The sequence below is a fragment of the Vicugna pacos genome, chromosome 4 (genome assembly GCF_048564905.1).
Source record: "Vicugna pacos chromosome 4, VicPac4, whole genome shotgun sequence".
Lineage (NCBI taxonomy): Eukaryota > Metazoa > Chordata > Mammalia > Artiodactyla > Camelidae > Vicugna > Vicugna pacos.
In genome coordinates this window covers 73169135-73191226 of record NC_132990.1, presented here as the reverse complement: position 1 = coordinate 73191226, position 22092 = coordinate 73169135, and the positions used below count along the sequence as shown (strand labels likewise).

Genomic DNA, 22092 nt, shown 5'->3' with positions numbered 1-22092 from the left:
CACAGCATGCTGTCTCAGCTGGGGCTGTGGAAGCAGCTGCTGGCCAGGAGCAAACCAGGTGGGGAGGAAGCCCTGACCTCACCTGTACCTCTGTGTCCAAAAATACAAGAAGGCCAAGACCCCAGCCCCCCCCCACCAGGCCTGTGAGCCCCCAGTGTGTAATCAATGTCTGGAATGCCTCCACTGCCCTGTTTGCCTCTGATGGCCACTGGGGTCCGTCCTCATCCTGGGATACAGAGGAGAGAGGCACAGTGGTGTTGGAGACCCGTTTAATGTGGACACTCCAGGCCTGGGCAGAGTGGGGAGCATCCAGGTCCAGGATTAGGGCAGGCAGGCAAGGTGGATGGTCATAGGCCCACACCTGGCCCCAGGAGGGGATGCCGGGAGGGTGGGGGCTGGCCCAGGCACGCTGAGGGAAGTACCAGAAGGGTGGCCTAGGCAAGCAGACCCACCAGGAGATCTGTAGGCCAGCCCTTAAGAAGGTATCTAAGCCAGGTGGTGAGTGCTCAGGCCAGAGCCTGGCTCAGGGAGGCAGGGTTGGGGCCTGGCTCGGGGCTCCCAGAGCCTAGGGGCTGGCATCACTGGGGGTCTCCCCAAGCTGTTGCTGGAACTCAAGGCGCGTCTGCCGGTTGGATTCAAGCAGCTCCTGGAGGCGGGCATGGAGGTGGTCATTCTTCTCCTCCAGGTGGTCCAGACAGGAGTTGATCTGGTCCAACATGGAGTTGATGGCAGCGTATTCTGGGAGGAAGAGGAAAGAAAGCCAAGGTCACATATCTCCTCAGGGCTCACAGGCACCCTCCCTACCCCCACTGTGCCCTAGCCTGGCTCTAAAAGGGCTTTGGGCAAGACCCTACTCCTTCCTGAGCCTCACTGTCACCGTCTGGAAAATGGGTGGATACCAAAAGAGGAGAAACATCTCAGTGCACCATCCTTTTTTCTAGGGTTAGGGTGGTCACAGGGAAGTCAGCCAGAGCGTCCTGCCTAGGAAATCCTGCCAGGTACCAAGTCTCCTCTCCATTTCCTCCATCAGCTGCCTAGAGGCCAGAGTCCCTATTCCTGAGTCAGGCAATCAAGGCCTCTGTCCTTGAGCAGGCCCTACTCTCCAGCCCTTCCTGGTTCCCCCTGCCCTCAGGATAAAGCTCCCAGCAGACTCCAGGGCCCTATTCCCCTCTCTGGCTCTGCCTCCCCTATCTTTTCCTTTCCTCTCTCACACCTGCCTTTGCCCACCCCAGGCCCCTTGAACAGGCTATGGCCTCTCCCTGGAATGTGCTGTGTCCTCTTCTGTCTTCCTTCCCTCCTCTCCTCCTGGATGAGCCCCTCTCATCCTTCAAGTCTCAGCATGGATGTTGCCACAGGGGGCCCTCCCAGTGCCCCAGACTGGATCAGGCCTCCATTCCTGACTCCCTTGCCTTCTCACTCCTCCACGGCCCTCACCTCCAGATTGACTGCTGTGATTATGTGCTGGTCTGTCTCCTCCACCGGACTACAGCATGCGCTCTGTGAGGGGTGGAATGGTCTTATGTTCACTGCTGTTTCCCTAGTGCCTTCACTGTCACGCAGGAAACATTTGTTGAATGAATGAATGGATGGATGGATGGATGGATGAATGGATGAAGCCTGACTTTCTAGCCTTTTGGCCTCTGTTCAACTGTCCCTGCCACCCAGAATGCCTCAACCACAAAAGTTGTTCAAGGACCAGCTGCAAACACCTCCTCTTCCAAGAATCCTTCCCTGGTCTTCGCCAGACACCATCACTCCTTCCTTCACAGACACTCCGGACCTGCTTCTCTCAGCAACTAAACGTCCTTTAGGACCCCAGGTCTAGGCCTGTGCCCACTGCGGGACCCAGTTCTGAGCCAGCCTATGACTCAGATACATTCAGCTGCCAGCTTGGGAAAAAAGGGGAAATGGCTGGCAGTGTTTGGAAGCGGCCAGGGCTGGAGGAAAGTGTCTGGCATAAAGGTAAAGATGTGCTTGCGTTCGGGGTCTGGGGGAAGAGCACCCATTGCCCAGAGCTGGCACAACTCACAGAGGACAGAGTCTTGGAAATCTCTGTTATCTCTGAGAGTCCAATACCCTATGATACAAATGGGGAAACCGAGGCCCAAGAAGGAGGAGACCTGCCTGGGGTCCTCCAGCTGGTTGAGGGCAGAGCCAAGATTCAGACTTGGGGAGCAGGGACACTTGGGTTTCCATCCCAGCTCTGTCCCATCCCAGCAAGTTACTGCATCTTTCTGCAAAAGGGGGATAAGAACTGGGTTGTTGTGAGGATTCAAATATATATATCAAGAACTCAGGGTCTGGCCACAGCAAGCAATTAGTAGATGATCACTCTTAGCAACATTTCACATTCTGGTCAGGAGACAAAAGCGAGAAGGATGGGGTGGAGGGGGGGCAAGTGTCTCCACTACTGGGGCTAGGCTTTGTTTGTGTCAAGTGTCAAGGGTACTTCCAAGACTTTGCCTTCCACTGGGGACACCGTCCCACCCCCAATATGCTAAGTCCTGTGAATCTGCCAACTTCCACTCAGCGTGACTCCTGGGAGGCCCTTCCAGATGCTCCCACCACAGCTGCCAGTGTAATTACCACACCTGGTTGCTATTCACCAGCAGTAGACCCGGCAAACCCGCCAGCCTACCATTTACCCCACTTACTCTACCCTCCTCATTAAACTCAGACCCTGAGCGATGAAGTATTCTAAAACTACTATAGTGATGGCTGCACAACTCTGTGAATGTCCTAAAACCCACTGAATTGTACAATTTAAATGGACACATTGTATATTATGTGAATTATAACTCAATAAAGCTGTTACTCAAAACAAAACCAAAAGCAGACTCCATACTTACCCCACATTTACTAAGCCCTGCCCTTTAAGTTAAGAAACCAATCTTATACTAAAAGGAATAATAACTACTTACAGAACACTTGCATGCTTGGAACCTACTAAATATTTTCCGTTCGTTTTCTCATTGAATCTTGATGCATCTCAATGCAGAAGACACTAACCATTATTCTTATGTTACAGATGGGGAAACTGAGGCTCCAGATGGTGAGAAGGGAGCTGATGGTTCTTGCTCCACAACCCCAACCCCCAACCCCCAACTCCCGCAGTGCTGTGCAGGCAACAGGCTGCTTTGTAGGCAAGCCACATGTGCCAGGGCTCCAGGCCACACCAGCAAAGGTAGCTGGGGATGCTGACTCAGCAGGGCCGCACGCCCACCCAGATAGCCCCTCCTGCTAAACCAAGAGGGTCCACGCCAGGCCTCTCTCCCTTAGGAGCCTCCATCTCCACAGGGGCTGAAAGACGTGGCTTGAGAAAATCCCAATCCCAAAAGGGCGAGTGACCCTGAAGCTGCCTCAGTTTCCCCATCTGTAAAACGGGGTCGATTGCCCACAGTTCTCGAATGCTGCAGTTTCCAGGGGCCCGCTCGCAGGTGCTCGCCCCGAACCCCAGGAGGGAACCTGCAGCTCCAGACCCACCCTGGGGCGGGTGATGGGGAGGGCTCTGCGGTCCTTTCTTGGCCCCTATCCCGGCCTCGATTCCCCATTCCCAGGAGGGCACCCCCGAGAAAGCAAAGGTCGCTTCAGCAGCATCCCCTCCCCGTCCAGGTCACCTGCTTCCCCAAAGCCGTCGTCCTCGCCTTCCGCGCCCGCCTCCACCGGCATGCCCAGGTCCCCGTTGGGGCCTGACATTGCGGGCTTGAGAGCCGCAAGGGCCGCGAGACGATGGAACGCGGCGACAGTCGCGCCGACAGCCGGCGCGGGGCGGAAGGTGGAGGAGGTGGATGGAACTCGAGGCCGGAAGGGTGGAACGCCGCGGCAGAGCTCGCAGGGTAGCCGGGGCCCCGCCCCTAAGGCGGGAGCTCAGCCACCCGAGCTCCGCCGCCACCCACCCTGCCGCCAGAACTCCGCCCCCACACTCGAGCCCCGCCCTCATCCTGCCTCACAGTCGAGCTCCGCCCGCTTCCGCCTGATTCCGGGCCCGGCCTTCTCCAGGCCGCCGGCTGGGGCCCTCCCAGGGCTGCTGGCCGAGAATCTTAGGTAGTGGCGGCTTCGCCCTCAGCTAGGGCGAGCGAGCCCGGCAGAGGGGCAGGGCAGCCTGGGACCCTTCTAATCTGCTCTGCCTCTTCCTGCTGTTGGGGACCTGCGGGTAAGCTAGCCAGCGCCTCCGCGTGGGCGAAATCTGAGGCGTGCAGTTTCTAAGGTCCCCAATGTATAGGGAAGATATCCACTCAGCCTTCTTGAGAGTCACGGTCAGCAGAGTGCAGCTTCTGGCTGTTACTCACGGAAGCTTCAGGATAAAGTCTGCCCAGCTATCATCATACCCCACTCTTTTTTACCAGCTGGGAAAGAAGGCCTGCCCAGAGTCACCCAGCCAGAAAGTGTCGCTCCTGAGGGGGACCCAGAGATGTGATCTTGGCCAGGGGTACAGCTAAGTCATGTCCAGGGTATAGGGGCTCACTTACTGGGACTCACTTACTGGAAGCTGCTAGGAGGATCCATGGCGGCTGCAGCCAGGTCCTGGTCTCACACTGGTGGCTCACTAGGGCAAGCCATCTTCCCTACGGGGGTCAGGTATGTTCCTCAGCAATGCCAATGAAAAGAGATTCTCTCTGTCCCAGAAGCTGCCTTACCATTTCACCTGAGGAACGTGGAGGTGCAGCTGAGCCCTGCAATCTGAGCCACCACTGACTTGCATAACGGCAGCCCTCCCTGCCTTCTCCCTGAACCAGGTTGAATGGAGGTGAGATGAGGCCCACACTGAACTGGTGGGGGAAGAATTGCAGTGAACAGCCCCCTCACCCAGGTCAGGTGACCCTCCTGGACTGTAAGGGTTCCCAGGGGCCCGCTCGCAGGTTCCCTTACAGTCCTCCTTCCACCCTCGTTCCCCAAGCTGCTCCTCTCCAGCCAAGCCTCCACTTCCTCCTCAGCACCTGTGGCTGGCCACCTCCCCTCCCCAGTCCCCTCAGAAGGTGTACCCAGGGATGGAGCAGGTGGCAGATAGTACCTGGGCCATTCCTGGAGAGGGATGAGTCTTTGGCTCTGGGAGGGTGCTGGGAGTGTGCCTGGGGGCATCTTGGTGCTCAGATGGATGGACAGGTGCATCGCGCATCCCTGTGAGGCTCCATGCATCAGTGTTCACATCCACCTGCTGTGTCTGTGTGGTGTGTATCTGTACCTGCCATGGCGTGTTTCTGGGAACCTGTTTATCTCTCCCCATGTGCCCAGGAGTCTATGTGTTTCTTCCCTTTTCTGTGGGCTCGCACGCAGAGTCAGGTCCTGTGATCCCACGTGTGATTTCACATCTGGGATAAAATACATGCCTGTTTTCCCTTGGGTGTCCTGTGCTTGCAGGGATAAACATGTTTGGATTATGTCAGCACATCCATGTAGGTGGCCTGCGTTTCTGCCGTGCCTCTGCACACTTGTATGCTACACACAGGCACAGGTATTTCTGTGTCCATCAGAGGACACAGGGCTTTGCTGTCTTGGTTGGTGAAATGCCATGGTCCCAGGGAGAGTCCCTCACTGATTGGCCAAAGGAGGGTGCCCAGCCCTCCTTCCTTCTCAGCCCTCCTTGCACCTCTGCCAGGCATTGACCCTGCCCAGGCCCCCTCTTTCCCAGGCAGACAACCCAGCCCCAGAAAGTGCCCCTTTCCCCGTCAGGGCTCCCATCCCATCGTGGGAACCGGACAGGGGAGTCCCTGAGCTTGTCCTGTTGGAAGTCAGACTCCGTGGAGTACTAAGCAGGATCTGCATGACCCTGCATGGCCCCCACCACAGCATGCAAGGGGTGGCACTTCTCCTGGCCTGAGCACGTGCCTGGCGCCTGGGGCTAGCAGTGGGGGCAAAGGGAGGCAGGCAGGAGGAGATGAGAGGAGAGCCCACCCAAAGCCCCATCCCACCCCTGAGTGAGGGTGGGAGGATGAGAAGCTGGGCGGCACAGGTGGCGAGGCCCGTACCTGGCTGGCCCCTTCTCCACTTCCAGAAGCCAGATTGAACCTACTCCTGTGGTCAAGGCCCACACACCAGAGCACAGGACAAAACAGCCACCCACCCCAGCCATCCCTGCTGAGGGAAGTGGGTGTGCCTTGCTTCTGCCCTGCCTCTCGGGTCCTTGTTCACCTCTCACTCCCCATCTCACAAGCCCTGCCGTCATTCCTTCTCCAGCAGGCTGAATAACAGTCCCCAGAGATACCTGGGTCCTAATCCTTGGAACCAGTGAATAGTGCCTTATTTGGAAAAGGGGTCTTCAGAGACATGACTACATTAAGAATCTGAGATAGATTATCCAGGATTATCACAACTTCAGTATCTCCCCACTCCCCCAGCAAGGGTGAATGGGTGGGTGTGCAAGTATGTGGGTGGAGAAGCCTGGGTTTCCTCAGAATCTCACCTCTGGCTTCTGACCTTGAAGGGAGTAAGAGGCCAGGGAGGGGGTTCCTGGGTGTGATGTAGACATGGAGAGGCTGTAGCTGTGGCCTGTGGGTGAGCAGGGGCTTGTCAGGCCCCAGACACAGGCCCAGCCAAGCAGTAGGTGCAGGCCTGGAGCCCTCGAGTCTTCTGGAATCTGGATTCCTGGCAGCATATTCCCCTCCTGGCTGCCCCGGGCTCTGCCCTTGGTGGACTGGAGGTTATCATAGAGGGGAATGTGGGTGAGGACAGCACTCTGAATGGAGTCAGCATGGACGCTACCACCCACCAGTGGGAGCAAGAGAATGAGCACTGGGCCTATGGGGCGAAAGGGGCTGGCAGAGAGGGAGGGGACCACCCCTGGCAACTCTTATCTGCCTAGCAGAGCCTCAAGCTGGACATGCTGCTGCCCCATCCAGTGTGCACCCCTCCTGCCCTGGCTGCCCTCTTCCAGCATCCACAGGAGTCCTGGTGAGTTGGAAGTAACGGCATCTCAGCCCTCCTAGCCCCCTCCAGCTCCCTGGCCCTGGGTGGGCCGCTACTGTGGGACCTGTTTCAGATGGCAGAACGAGGTGTGGTCGTTGGACAGGCACCCCTCGAAGGCAGCGATATGTAAGAGCTGCCGCTGGCCATGGTTTCTGTGGCCTCCATCCTTTGCTGAGGACCGCAAGGGGGTCTGGGAATGATGCTAATGTGAACCCACCCTTTGCTGATCTTCCTCCCAGATGGCTCAGGGGTCAAGAAGCACAGACAGGGGGTGAGAGCATGTGTTTATTTAGCAGGCAAGGAGGGGCTCTGTCAGCAGGGTGGCCCAGGGAGCAGCTGGTGGGCAGTGCCATGAGAAGGGTCTCCTGGCTCTCTCCTCTCACTCGTGTCTGGGCTGGTGGGGACAGCTGGGCAGCAGGCCTGGCAAAGGCTGACATGAGGGTGATGGGAGTGGAGAGAGGCAGGAGGCACCTGAGAGGGAGGCAGGGAAGGAGTGATGACAGCAGTGCTGGGTGGGGGGACAAGGGCAGGCCTGAGACCTCCGCCCAGCGGCATCCTCGCTCCCATCAGCCCCCTCCCCGGCTGTACTCACTGCATGCTCACTCGTCATCGATGCACTGGTCTGTGGGGGAAAGAGTCCATCAGAATGGGCAGGTGTGTGTGTGTGTGACCCCTGCCCACCAGGACCCCTGCACTGCCCCCAAGAGTTCTGGGCCCCAGCCTGGCCCAGCAACGGCAGATCTAGGGGGAGCAGAGGATTGGGAGAAGGGCCTGAGGACTAGCCGACCTGGTTGACCCCCATTCTCCAGAATGAGGCCCAGCCACACATCTGCTCGGGCCCCCAGGCCTCGCAACTATTTACCTGCTGAACCCTGGCAGCCCCTCAGCTTTGGGGAGGCTGAGTGGCCTGGCTGAAGCCCCCTGCCCAGCCAGGTCGTCTGAAGACAAGGGCATTTTTCAAGTCAGTGGTGAGCAGGCCCCAAAGCAAGGATAGTGGCCCAGGACAAGGAGGTGTGAGGAGGTGGTGGTCCAGGATGGTAGGGCCTGGGGTGTAAGTTGCCCAGAGCAGTGAGACTGGGGAAACCTGGACCTGGGCCTGAAATTCTCATCTTTTGGGGAGGAACACTTGGAGCCCAGATTCCTGAGTGCCCCACAGATCTCTGGGTGGGGCAGGGTCTTCCTGAACCCAGAGTGGCTTCCAGGGACTCTAGTGACTAAAGCAGAGGACCAAGTCCCTCCGCACTGCTTTCCCTGGTGGGGGACAGTCCCCACGTCCCCTCCTCCTCTCCCCAGTTGGCCATTACCGATTGGGACAGAGAAGATGATGTGGTTATCGGTGAGGCCCAGGGATTTGGTGAAGCGGATGAAGTTCTCCTTCAGCTTAGGGGTCAGCTCCTTGGTCCTCCCTGTGGCCAAGATGACAGTGAGTGACCGGCAAACACTCCATTGTTGAATGCATGAACAAAGCCTCAGACCCCTTCCTCATGGAGGGTCTGCAGGACCTCCCTCCCTGCCCCTCACCCAGGGGCTCAGAGCTGGCACTGGAGAGGACCCTGGGGGCTGGGAGGGGATGGGCCTGTCCCCTCAACAGTGTGACCAGGAGCTGGGTCCCCAACACGGTAGGTGAGGACCCACCGTAAAGGGTGATCTTGAAGTACTCCTTGTTGTTGGAAACCTTCTTGAAGAACACCATGGCAAACTGGTTGTAGTTGGTGGCCACCACTCGCACGGTGTAGCTCTGTATTCCAGGGTAGCCTGTGGGGTTGATGGCGAGGGGTCAGCCCGCCATGGCTGGAAGGAGGGAGCCACTCCTTTCTCCTCAGCCCATCTGTAGGAGATCCCCCACAGGACAGCATCTATCTTGGGTGGGCAGGGGGACCCTGTTCCCTGGAAGCCCCACCCCAGGGCCCACCTCACTCAGGACTCACGCTCAATATTGCCCAGGTTGAACTGGCCGGGCTGGAAACTTGGGACAAAAGTTCTGATCCAGTGGTCACAGCGCTGGTCCCTGTGGGAGCAAAGGGTGGGTGAGTGAGCGGGTGGAGGACTCAGGCTTGGACTCTTTGGGCTGGATGAAGTGGGGGCCAGGCCTGCAGCTGGAGGCTCTTGGATTCTGATGCCCCTCATCCAGCCCAGCCCATGACAGCCCATCCCTCACCACAGCAGGAGACCCCGCCCCACCCAGCTTAGATGGGCCTGGGTCTTCCCCTCTGACCCTCCTCCTGGCTGTCCCTGCCTTGTCTGCCCTGCGCCACCTGACCCTGTTCAGACCTTCCCTCCATCACCCGCTGTTCTTCCCTCTTCAGGGCTATCTCGCCTTGGTGGCCTTCCCTCCATGCTGGCCCCCTACCCTGACGCCCCCAACATTTATCCCCTACTCCTGTCTTCTCTCTGCTGCTTCCCTCTCTGTAACTTCTCCTGGGGGATCCACCCTCCAAGGTTCCAGTCTGCTCCATGCCAAGGATTCCCACAGCTCCTGGGCCAACCCTGACTTGAGTCCCACCCTGCCCCCTGGTATTCCAGAGCTGATCTCCGCAAACCCACCCTTCTTCTGTTTCTTGCTACACAAATACCCCAGCCCCAATCCTCCCATGTGCCACAGCCAGAAACCCAGAGGACCTGGGCAATCCTTGGCACCCTTCCATTTATCTCCCCACCACACCAGAGGGACCATGCTCAGACCCACTCTTCAGCAGATCCCTTCTGTACTGGTGATGAGGCCCCTGCCAGGCCACTCAGCAGCTCCTGCTCAGGGCAGCCACCTGACAGCTTGCTGCTTCCTGAAGGAATGGTTCTCTCCCACTCAGAACCCCTGCCTTCAAGGCCCAGTCCAGAGGCCACGTCCTTGTAAGCCCTCAGTGAAGCCCTGGATGGGGTTCTAGGCTGGATTTGGAGACCATCCTCCCCATCCAGGACACCCCAGCTCTCTTTGTCTTGTTTCCTGATGACTGTGTCCATCCCCACCACTGTCTGTACTGAAGTGACCAGTAAATGCTAATCCAATGAAGGAAGGAAGAAATAAATATGTATCCAGTGCTGAGCGGTAGGATGAATGACTAGGTCTCAGCCCTTGGCTGTGACATCAGTCTGCCTCTACACCCTTGGGTAGCCCCCCAGGTCTCCCCCACATTCCCCAAGGAGGTGGCAGCTCTCACCTGAGCAAGGTGGAGGTGACATTGTAGCTTTGGTCTTCTTTCAGCTGGTAGGTGGTGGTGTACATCTTAAACTCGCCTTCTTCTTCCTTATTAACTGCATTCCCTGCCAGGCCTATGACGTACCACTTCCCCTGGAACTGCAGGGGGGCTGATAATAGATAGCGCCCACAAACATCCCTAGGGGTCCCCCCTACTGCTCTGTCCCTGCAGGCTCCTCTGGGCAGCTTGCCCTGAACCAGGAGCCCCTCTAACAAGGCAGCACAGCCTGGGACTGGGCATTCGGATCTGGGCTGGACCCGCACTGATGAAGCTGGTGGGAGCTGGAGACGGCCAGGCCAGGAGGGAGTCTGGAGGTTGGCAGGGATGGGGTGACTCTAGGCACGTGGCCAGCTGGCCTCCTTGTGCCCTAGTTTCCTCATCATGCAGAGGAACTGAAGATGTTCCGGCCATATACAGACTGCGGGGATTATGGGGGAGTCTGTCCAGGTGGTCCTCTGGTCAGCAAGGTCAGGGTGGGAATGGGGCTATGGGGCGTGGCTTCCATCAGGGGGCCCCAGGGCAGGCTGGGCATCCTGCCCTAACTTGCCTCTCCTCTCTTCTGCTCACACTCTTCCCCGGGGCCCACCCTGCTGTTGTCCCTCCAGGCCCCTTACCTGGTCGTCCTGGAAGTCAGGCTGCAACGGGACCCTGAGCAGAGGTGGGGCCGGGATCAGTTTTTGGGTGGAGCCCTGGGCCTGGGTCTGCAGGGCCCCCAGCAGGGTGAGGCCCAGCCACAGGAGACCTAGGGGCATGATTTCAGGGCTGAGGAGGCTGGCGCACCAGACAGCAGCTGAAGGAAGAGGAGACAAGTGAGGAGGCTGCCTGGGGACCCTATTTATGACCCACCTGACCAATGACCCACCCTGGATGGAGTGAGTCATATTTTGCCAAATCCAGGAAGGGTGAGGCAACTGCCAGCTCTCCTGCTGAAACACTTGGCAAGATTTCTGCCCCTTTCCCCGCTGGTCAGGATTGTGCAAGACCAGGGGCAGCAGGCCAAGGGGGTCGGGAGGGGACGTTCTCCAGAGCTCCGCACCTCTCTCCACACTCTCTGTGCCCCTTCCCTTTACCTCTGGTTGGCTCTGTATGTGGTTAGTGGTGCCGGTTGGGACAAGCCGTCATCTCTGGCTTCCAGGAGCCCCTGATCAACCCAAGCCCAGGGTGGGGTATGTGTGGTGAGACCCCCCCCCTTCCCATACCCAGTGAAAACAGAATTGCTGCCTGTATGCTGTTTCCCGGTTCTCAGAAGGGACAGGGAAGGGTGGAACAGCTGAGAGGGAACATTTCTAACAGAGAAGGACGGTGTGATGTGTGCCCTGTTCTCAGAGCCCAGATCCTGGCCCTCCCAGGGGCCAGGCACCAGGCCAGGGGCTGACCTAAGAGTCGGCCTCTCCCCCTCACTGCATGCCCCGTGTGCGGGAATGGACTCAGATCGCAGCTAGCCCCTAAAGGACTCGGCCCTTGCTGTGAGCCCAGTGGACAGAGACCCCAAGGCATGAGAACCACATGTGGATGCTCAGCAAAGCAGAGCGAGGCTGCAGTCCCAGCGCCACGCTGGTAGGGGCAGCGGGAGGCAGGCATCTGCGCTGGGTGAGGTGGGCTGGGGGCTGGGATCTGAGGTGGGCTGTCCACCCTACTGCTCTGGACACCAGGTGCTTTGGGTCACAGGGAGTGCAAGGACTTGGCCTTTTCTCTGAGAGGTCCTTGAGGCCATCTGCTGTCTCTGGCCCCAGCTTTGGGCCAGGGACCCTAGAAGAAGCCTGGGCCTGGGATCCCTTTGTCCTTGGAGGGAGGCAATTTCCTCACTGGGGGCCTGGCCATCCTTGGGAGGCAGTGATGGGTCCCAGCCCCCAGGCAGTGTCTCACAGATAGCTCATCATGAGGGCCGAGGCTGCCTGGACACCTGTCCTGTGGCTCAACTGAGGGTCTGTTGGCCTCAGATGACACTGACAGGGACCTTATTGGCTCTACCCACCTGCTGCTTGGGAATCAGCTCCCTCAGCCTAGGCTCTGGGAAAGTGGGCCCTGAGGGAAGGCATTTTGGAGGGGTCCTGAGCTGGTGGGTAGAACACACTCTCCTGAGGCAGAGAGGCCCCCCACAGGAACCCTGCCCCCTCAGGCTCTGCCCTGCTGGCCCGTCGGGATGATGAAATTGAAGGACGTAGAGATGAGCAAAGCTTCAGGGTTGTTGCCACCGAAGCCCGTGCCCACCCCCCACCCCTCTCATCTCTGCTCACAGCCCCAGGGCCTCCACCCCTGCTTCTCTTTGACCTTAAAAGGTATCCTTAAGTCTGCGGTGACTGCTGGGTATCGGGGAGACTGATGGATGGAGCCTCCAAGAATTTTGAGTGAAAGAGGGGCAGAACCCTGGAGGGAATATTCTAGATTCTAAAAGGCAGGGTAGCCAATGCCCCTGGTGTGAGTTGGGGGTGGAGGTCTGGGCCGAGTCTGTAGCATGGGAAAACCAGGCTGGCGTGCAGGAAGGGAGATGGCCCTGTTTGAATCCTGCCTCCTCTAGGTGCTTGCACATCTCTGTCCGTACCCTGCCCCTACCCCCTACCCCAGTTTCCCCCTCTATAAAGAGAGCTGCACGCAGATCCTGCCAGGCCATGCAGCAGTGCACACACGTCGAGGTCTCTACCTCAGATCACCCCTGAGTTTCTGACCGAACCCATGCAGGATCCATTTTTTCTCTCTGTGCTGGCTCCAGGCTTGTCTCAGACCCACTGGCCTTGTCTCTGTCTCTCTGTCCTTATCTCCATGTGGCCGTGGCCTCAGCTGATACCTGACGATGACCATGCCATCACCCCCTCCTCACCTGGCTGCCTCCTGCCTTCTCTCCTGGTCCAGCCCTGGGGGTTGGGCTGGTCCAGGAGCAGAGGGAAGAGGGAAGGAAATGAGGTCTGTCCAGGGATTTGAGTCTTAGCAGTGTGCAGTGTCCCAGCCATACCTCGTGGGGGGCCCAAGGATGGTCATGGCCACGGCTGGACCAGAGGTCAGGCCAAGCTGTGGCCGGTCCCAACCTACAAGAGGTGGGTGTTGGGCTGTCTGGAACTAGGGGAGGGTAGGATCAGCTGGAGGTGCTTGCTGCCGTCTGCCTTAGGAAGGGAGAGGTCCTGTGGGCTGGGCTGGGGATCAAGGTGAAAAGCTCTGCCCACCCTCTTCAGAGTCCAGCTGGGCTTCGGGGGAGGGTCAGCTCAACACGCATACTTGCCTCACAGAAGCTGTGGAGCTAGGTACTAGGAGAGTTGAGTGAGGACTGCGGTGTAGACCTCCTGTTTGGACTTGAGCTGCTCCCAAAGATAGGTGGCCAGGACACTGGAGGCCCCACTCCTCGCCCACCACCCTACCACTGGGCCTGGGCCCTGGCCAAGGAGGGGACTCGAGGGTTCACACTGCCCAGAGCTGGGGGCAGCCCCTGGGCTCTGGGGCTTCAGAAAGCTCTGCACTGAGTGGTGGTACCGTGTGACGCACACCGGGTATTCCTCCGCCTCCCCTTGGCCCCTCTCTTGGTTTCCACCGTGGCCGCTGGATCAGTCTTGCAGGGCCACCCCTACCAGCTCTCCCCACCCTCTGAGAGATGCAGCCATCCCGAGGCCACCACTAGTCACACGGAAGTCTTGAGGCCAAGGCCATCTTGGGAGAAGCCAGAGCTGGACCTTCCAAGTCCTGCTGAATCACCTTAGCAATGGCAGGAACTTGAAAACATCCACACCTGGCTGTCCCTGTGGCAAGAAGCCAGAGAACTCTGGCTGTTCCGAACCTGTCTCTGGCACCCTCCACATGCCCGGGAGGAACCACGGTGGCCTGACCTCTCACAGAGTGACCTACGCCCCATCCCCTGGTCTAATCCAATCAGGAAGTCAGCCAAATGCTCTCTGACAGTTTTTGCATCTCAGGAATCCAGTCTAACCCCCTAGATTTGTTTCTGGAAGCTTGTGAGCAGTGTTCAGCCCAGCCTCGGATGTTTGGGGCAAAAGCAGCAGCCCTCTCTCCTCTGCTTGAATGGCAGGACAGGGGCAATTATGCTCCTCAGAGCCAAGGCCACGCCTGGGGGCAGCCTGTAAGGCGAGGTGCCCCCAGGAAGCCAGTCAATGAAGCAGGAACTCTTGGTGCCTACCGACAGGCCCTCCTTGGCCACTGTGGGTCCAAACACCCAGGAGGAGGAAGAACTGGTGAGTGTGAGGTGCCTGTTCCTCCAGAGACTTGGCTTGAGTCTCGAGTTTCCAGAAACAGCTTTCATTCCCCATCTCTCATCTCTTAGCCAGGGCTCACTAGAGGATCTCCTGTCTCCTCTTCTTTCCACCAACTGGTGGAAAAGCTTGGAAAGGCAGCCCGTCCTGACAGCCCTCACAATATACCCACTGGATTCCTCCCTCTGGGGAAATCCTTGGGGTCTACTGGGTGGGAGACCTATGAGGTCTGGGCCCACGGCCGCATCCTGGTTCTGATCCTCGGGTCCCCGGCCCACGCATGTGTCTTTGATGGGTGCTCCTGCCTTTCGCTCTGGGGCCTGGACTCCCACGCAGGCGAGAGGGCCTATCACGGCCACAAGGGGGCCAGGGGACTGGAGGCCACTGCTCTGAGCAGGGTCTGCGGTGGGCACCAGGCATCCAGCAGGCGGTGGGCGGATGCTGGGCTCCCGTGGAGCTGCGCAGGGCTACCTCTATCGTAGGCCTGTGCCTGGCGTGGCCCTGGCACTGGACAAGACCTGCTCCTCCCAGTTCTGCCCTACTCTTGCCATTGTAAGACTGTGACAGTGAGGACAAATTCAGGCTCCAAAGGGACAGCGTGTTCACTTCCATAAGGAGAAGGGGCCAACCTGGGCCAGTGGACAGTGGGGCGAGGGGCCAGGGAGGGTGGTGCAGGGAGCAGAGGAGAATGAAACCCTGAGAATGCTCACTGGGGCCTTGGCCTTGGACTGGCCATGGCCCCACTGTAGTCTAATTCTCAGGGGTACCTGGTAGGGGTCTTGGGGAAGTGTGAGTTTTGGGGGACCTTGGGCTGGGCTCTTCCTCCTTCTCATGATTCAGAATCACCTCAGGGGTGGGAACCCTCTGTGGAGGGGCGCAGGGCAAAGGTCTGTGTGCCCCTCTGGGCCCAGAGTCCCTCGGGCTTAGTTGGGCACTGCTTTCCCAGGGTCCGTGCAGCCCAAGTGCCCTCCCTAGGGGCCAGCCGGAGTGTGCCGGGATTGGAGTGACCCACGGCTCCTTGGTTTCTATCCCCATTCCTGGGTCCCCCAGTCCTGGGACACAGTTATAACTGAATGTTTATGTCCCTCCAAAATTCATGTTGAAATCCTAACACCCAATGCAATGGTATTAGGAGTGTGGGGCTTGGGGCGCTTTGGGGTGATTAGGTCATGAGAGTCCAGCCCTCATAAATGGGATGAGTGCCCTTAAGAAACCCCAGAGAGCTCCCTCACCCCTCCTAGCATGTGCAGAAACAGCGAGAAGACAGCCGTCTGTGAACCAGGAAGTGGGCCCTCACCAGACGCTGAATCTGCTTGTGCCTTGATCTTGGACTTCCCTGACTCCTGAATTGTAAGAATTAAATTTCTGTTTATAAGCCTCGCAGTCTACGGTAGCCCGAATGCGCTGAGACCACCACCTCCCCACGCCACTGGGTCTCCCTGTCCTGGGCCACCTCTTCCCCACATCCTAGGTCCTGGGCTTTTCCTAACAGTGAATTGCATACTTTTAGCATCTTCTGCAGTCTGGATAGACTGAGAATTTCCCAAATCATCAAATTACTACAAAAAATTACCATAAACCTTTTGGGTTAAAACAACACATTCCAAAGACCAGAAGTCCAAAATCAGAAGTTCACTGTGGAAATCAAATCTCCGGGGGCACCAGGGGACTGTTCCTTACCCCTTCCAGATCCTGGTGGCTGCCGGCACTCATGAGCTTGTGGCCCCTTCACTCTAATGCCTGCCTGTCTTCACCTGGCCCTCTCCTCTGTGTGTGGAGTCTCTCTCTGCCTCCCTCTTATAAGCACCCTCGTGATGACATTTAGGGCCCACTCGGATAATCTGGGATGATCTCATGTCAAAACCCCAATTTATTTAAAAGGCAAAAAAGGAAGGAAAGATGGAAAGGAGAAGGAAAAAGCCAATCGTCAGGTTAGAACACCAGTCTTCCACAATTCAAATATTGGTGAGTTGTGAAAATAGTCTTATTATTTTAGAAAGTTGAAAACAGAATGCACTCCATCATATTGTGAAACAGGAATTAGCATATTGTCAATCTGCAGGAAAGGAAAAAAATCAGGGCCATACCAATGGAAAAAACAGCTTGTTTCGTTTGTTTTTGAAGACAGTAACACACACATTTAATTTGTATGCCTTAAAAATCAGTCGTTAGGACATTAACTGTTATAGAATTTTTTAAAGTAGTAATGAAGAAAAAAATCTTTAACTTAATCACATTTACATTTGCAAGTTCCAGGAATTTGGACATGAATACCTTTTGGGGGGGCCATTTTTCAGCATACCATAGTCCCCTTGTCCCATATAGACCCATTCTCCTCACACCTCAGGCCCCACCTGTCCTGAGCCATCCACACCCCCGACCTGCTCACAAAGGGACTTTTGGGTTCATTCAGGAAGGGCTCTGGACCCTAGCAGTCTGGTCTCTGTAGGCAGCGGCAGCTGGGCTGCTCAGAGCCCCTAGCGTCTCTGGGTGGAGGAGTGCCAGGGCTCAGCTCTGTCCCAGGCAGGGTTCCTGGGTGCCCTGGCAGGTGCTGTGGTGCTGTGGCTGGAGTGTGGGAACCTTGCCCTTCTCCCAGAGTCTGTGCCTCTTCCTGCCTCCAGATGTCCCCTTTCCTGTATGGCTAAGGGTTCCCACAGTCTCCCAGTGCACACCAAGTGTTCCCGCCAAGTTTGTGTTGTATTAGGAGTGATGGGAAAGAGTCCCCCCGGAGGGCCTTACTGGTATTCAAGGGCCTCAGGGTCCCTTCTTTCTCTGACCAGAGCCCCTCCATTTCATCTATTAATTACCCCCACTAGGAGTAGGGCTGAAAGGGAGCTGCTTCCTCCAGCTCCTGCCCAGTGACGGCTATTTTGGGGACTTGCTGGGGAAGGTGAGGGGCTGACTTCTGATCTTAGAGCTTGTGGACTGGAGTGAGGCTACTGCCAAGAAAGGCAAGGGATGGTCAGGATCAGCCCTTGCTGGAGGGCAGGGATGGGGGTGCTGTAGAGGAGCGGTTGCTGCTCCGAAGGGCAGGCAGGGAGGGGAGCCTGGTCTTCCTGTGGCCCATGGGGACCTTGGGGAGTATCTACCTGAAAAGCAATCCTGGTGAACAGAAGTCTGGACAGTCTTAAGGGCCCTCCCTCTGCCAGACAACTAGATCTAGCATGAAACAGATTCTTAGTGTCCTGCCAGACTCACAATAAACAAGGGACATGCATGGCCTTAAGGGTGTGTTTTAGAATAAGTAGAAAGGCTGCAGTCTTGAGCAAAGTGTCCAAAATAAAAATTTAGAAATCACAGAATAACTCTAAAGAAACAGAAGGAAGGAGAATATGACATTAAGAGAAGAAATTAATAAAAGAGAAAAATACAAAGGGAATATCAAAGCTAAAAACTGACTCCTGGAAAAGACCAATGACATAGATGGAAATTTAGAAGGACAGAAAGATACAAGGCACACATACACAGAAGAGAGGGATATAACCATACGTTCTATAGACATGAAAGGATAGGTGAGTGCCACAGGTAATGAAACAGGAAATTTCCCAGGAAACTGTAACTTACCAAAATGGATTCAAGAAGAAAAACGAAGTCTGAGCTGCCCTATAACCATCACAGAAATCAAATCAGTCATTAACGAATCTTCCCACAAAGAGGATACCAGATTAGCAATATAAATCGTCTGTGTTCAAGCTGCACAATTTGACAAGTTTTTAAAAAGAAACTTTAAAAAAAATTGAAGTATAATTGATTTACAATGTTGTGTTAGTTTCTGGTGTGCAGCAGTGATTCAGTTATACATATATATATTGTTATTCATTATAGATTATTACAAGCTATTGAATATAGTTAGTTCCCTGTGCTATACAGTAGGACCTTGTTGTTTATTTACAAAAATAAACTTCTGATTTAAAAATAGTTTTAGATTTACAGAGAAACTGTGAAAATAGTTTACAGAGTTCCCATATACCCTGCACCCAGTTTCCCCTATTATTAGCATCTTATATGGTACACTTATTACAATTAGCAAACCACCAGTGATACATTATTACTAACTAAAGTCCATGCTTTATTCAGACTTCCTTAGTTTATACATAATGTCCTTTTCCTGTTCCAGGTTCCCATCTGGGATCCCACATGACATTTAGTCACCATGTCTCTTTAGGCTTCTCTCGACTCTGACAGTTTCTCAGACTTCCCTTGGTTTTGATGACCTTGACAGTTTGGAGGCACACCGGTCAGATATCTCCATTGGGATTTGTTGGATGTTTTCCCCATGGTTAGACAGGGATTATGGGCTTAGGGAGGTAGAGGGTGGAGATCAAGTGCTACTTTTACATCACATCCTACGAAGGGTACATACTATTAACATGGCTAATCACTGTTGATGTTGACCTTGGTCACCTGGCTGAGGGGTGACCGTCAGGTTTCTCCAGTACAGGTACTCCACTTCCCCCTTCCCACACTCTTGGGAAGGAAGTCCCTCTGCACAGCCCACATCTAAGGAGTGGGGAGTTTTGCTCCACCTTCTTGAGGGCAAGGTGTCTACACAAATTATTTGAAATTCTTCTGCACAGGAGATTTGTCTCTTCTCCCCCATTTATTAATTAATTCAATCATTTATTTATATCAGAATGGACTCACGGTTATTTATTTTATACTTTAGGTTATAATCCAACACTAATTAATTTTGTTGATCAAATTGTTCCAACTTTGTGGGGGAGGGTATAGCTTAGTGGTAGAGTGCATGCTTAGAATGGTTCAATCCCCAGTACCTCTGCTAAAAATAAATAAGTAAGTAAATAAATAAACCAAATTACCTCTCCCACCTCAAAATAAATAAATTAAATAAAAAAAAATTTTTAAAAATTGTTCCAACTTTGGCCATTGGGAGCTCTTAAGTCCTTTTGACATAACCCTTTCACTATGATTTTTGAGCAGTTTGTTAAGTCATGTCATGTATAAGGGCCCATGAGGCCACCACCACAGTCAAGACACTAAATATATGCATCACCCCCAAAAGATTCCTCATGCCCCGTCCCTCCTGTTCCTCTCCATCACAAACCCCCTTCCCCACCCCTAGGTAACCCCCAATCTGCTTTCTGTCACCATAGATTAGTTTGAATTTTTCTAGTTGTATGTAAGTGGAACCAAACAGTATTCTCTTTATTGCCTGGCCTCTTTCATTCAGCATCATTATTCTGAGGTTCATCTCTTCGGTAGGTTTTGAGTGAGATGAAGGGGCAGAGGGACATTTGGGTAGAACCCACTGGGATATTAGAGAGGGTAACTGGTAGGGTCAGGAGAAGCAGCAGAGCAGAGGCTGGGCAGTCATGGAGGGTGAAGAAGCTGGCAGGAATCATGGGTTCTCCCTTGATGATGGAGGCAGAAGCCGAAGAAGAGAAAATGGTTAGGTGGGGAAGATAACCAACTGGGTGGTTGTGCCAGGATGGAAGTGGGGTGCCTAGGGTGTCCCAGAGGCAGCTGTAAACCCAGGATAGGGCTGACCTGAAACCACAGGCTGGGCATTCATGATCCAGATGGTAGCAGAAAACATCTGTTTCTGGGGAAGAAAGAGGTGGCCAAGACCGTGTGCATGGGGCCTAGGGGGGCCCAATTCTTAAGAGGCAGGGCTGCAGAAGAGAGGTTGAAGGAAAATAAGCAAGCATGGGGTCATGAACCCACTGAGGGGCATGTGCCCAGGAGACTGGCCACCAGGGTCAGATACCAATGGGAGGTCACAGTAGCTATAGCCCGGAATGGGGCTCCTGGACTGGCAGGATCTGGGCTGTGCATACACAGAGGCTCTGTTCTCTCTTCTGTGTGAGAACCCTGGGTCTCAGCCACCTGTCCCCAGGTGTCCCACAGAAACAGGAAAGAGCATAGACATCCCTGGGATTTGCTCAGACTTGGGCCTATGGATCCATCCAGCTCAGCCATAGACAAGAGGCCCCTGGCTGGAATGAATTAAGGAAGAGGCAGCGTAGACCAAGGGCAGTGAGCATGGGAAGGCAGGACAAGAGGTGTGGGCCCCAATCTTGGCCAGGATGACAAAGGGAGAATTTGCCAAGTATTTTGGTGGAGGACACGGTCATTGGGCTTCCTTCCTCTGTCTGGCAAAGGTGGAGCAGCTGCTAGGTGGGCAAAAAACAGGGGTCTTTAAGGCGCAAGCCTCACTAGACTCCAGCCTCTCCCCATTCATTTTCTGATTTAATCCTGATACATTTCAATGCAGGAGACACCAACCATTATCCTTATTCTACAGATGGAGAAATTGAGGCTCCAGATGGTGAGAAGGGAGCTGATGGTTCTTTCTACCCCCTCCTCTTGCAGTGCTGTGCAGGCAACAGGCAGCTTTTGTAAGCAAGTCACATTCACAAAGGCTCCAGGCCACACCAGCAAAGGTGGCAGGGGGTGCTGACTCAGCAGGGTGGCAACCCATCCAGATAGCCCCTTGGCTAAACCAACATGGTCCACTCCCAGCCCTGCTCCCTCAGGAGCCTCCATCTTCATAGGGGCTGAAAAAGTGGCTTGAGCGAATCCCAATCCAAAAAGGGCGAGTGACCCTGAAGCAGCCTCAGTTTTCCCATCTGTAAAACGGGGCCAGTTTCCCACAGTTCTAGAATGCTGCAGTTTCCAGGGACCAGCTCGCAGGTGCTCTCGCCGAAACCCAGGAGGGAACTTGCAACTCCGGACCCACCCTGGGGCGGGTGATGGGGAGGGCTCTGTGGTTCCTTCCTGGCCCCTATCTCGGGCTTGATTCTCCATTCCCAGGAGGGCACCCCCTAAAAAGCAAAGGTCGCTTCAGCAGCCCCCACACCCCGCCCGGGTCAACTGGTTCCCCGAAGCCGTTATTCTCGCCTTCTGTGCCCTCCTCCACCAACATGCCCAGGTCCCGATTGGGGCCTGACATTAGGGGCTTGGGCGCCACTAGGGTCGCACGATGATGGGGCACGGCGAACGTCGCGCAGAAGGCGAGCGGCAGGCGGAAGGTGAGCGGGGTGGAGGCGGGGGATGGAACTCGGGGCGGGAAGAGCGGAACGCCTCGGTAGAACCGGGCCCGGTGGCCGGGACCGCGCGCCTATCCCCTCCGTCCTCCGTCCCTCCCTACCCAGAGCCCCGTCCCTGTCGCTGCCCAGCTCCCTCGCCTCATCCCCGGTGCGTAGGTCTCTGAGGACCAAGCCTTCAGACTCCGCCCCACCCCGCCCAGAATCTGTTCGGCCGTCAGATACCTGCCTACTCCCCGAGCCCCGCCCTTGTCCCGGTCGCCGGGTGGGGCTACCTTGGGGCTGCCCGCCGAGAAGCCTAGGTGGTTGAGGCTCGGGTCCTCAGTTAGGGCGAAAGAGCCTGGCAGAGGGGCAGGGAAGCTTGGGATCCCCACTCTGCCCCATCCTGACGCTGGGTTGCTGCTGGTCGGCGCGCCGGCGCCTCCCGGTGAGCGAAATCTGAGACACGTGGTTTCTAAGGCCCCCTTAGTGTATGAAGAATCTTATGGTTCGAGTCACAGAAGAAACGGTTCAGGGGCGCGGGAGGGCAGAAAAAGCCAGAGTCGAGGGCGCCCACCTAATGTGGGTTGGACGGGTCAGTTTCCGTGTCTCTCTTGGACTCAAGGCCTTTACTCTTTCCGTGATACTCTGAAGGGGTCAGTCCTTTTCGATTGGGTGCATACTACCAGAGGGTCGCAAGGCGAGCTACGTGGCCGAGTTCCTGCATTCGGCCCCAGGTCACTACCGAGACCAGTTACAGCTACACTTTAGAAGCTGGGGCATTTAGCAACTCCCAGACATCACCGGATGTGTTTC

General features: G+C 55.8%; 2 protein-coding genes and 1 long non-coding RNA gene across 4 annotated transcripts; 1 reads left to right on the top strand and 2 right to left on the bottom strand.

Moving 5' to 3' along the window:
• Nucleotides 1-252: 252 nt before the first annotated feature.
• BBLN (bublin coiled coil protein) lies at nt 253-3886 on the bottom strand. Its single transcript, XM_006205469.4, has 2 exons — nt 3618-3886; nt 253-738 (listed from the first exon to the last, which is right to left on the bottom strand). The coding sequence occupies exons 1-2, from the start codon at nt 3694-3696 to the stop codon at nt 566-568; spliced, it is 252 nt and encodes an 83-aa protein (XP_006205531.1). The 5' UTR covers nt 3697-3886; the 3' UTR covers nt 253-565.
• A 130-nt stretch (nt 3887-4016) lies between these two features.
• On the top strand, nt 4017-15673 carry LOC107033635 (uncharacterized). Its single transcript, XR_001459141.3, has 4 exons — nt 4017-4153; nt 4626-4747; nt 6803-6888; nt 15532-15673. It is a non-coding gene; the product is annotated as an uncharacterized lncRNA (long non-coding RNA).
• Nucleotides 7176-21780, bottom strand: LCN2 (lipocalin 2). 2 transcript variants are annotated; one of them, XM_072960190.1, is made up of 8 exons: nt 21523-21780; nt 10712-10887; nt 10059-10195; nt 8832-8911; nt 8539-8658; nt 8208-8309; nt 7496-7525; nt 7176-7374 (listed from the first exon to the last, which is right to left on the bottom strand). In XM_072960190.1, exons 2-7 carry the CDS (start codon nt 10847-10849, stop codon nt 7503-7505), a joined length of 600 nt encoding a protein of 199 aa, XP_072816291.1. In that variant the 5' UTR covers nt 10850-10887; nt 21523-21780; the 3' UTR covers nt 7176-7374; nt 7496-7502. The 2 variants fall into 2 exon arrangements, with proteins under 2 accessions (XP_072816291.1, XP_006205650.2); XM_006205588.4 differs by having other exon boundaries at nt 21573-21780.
• Between the last annotated feature and the right edge of the window lie 312 nt (nt 21781-22092).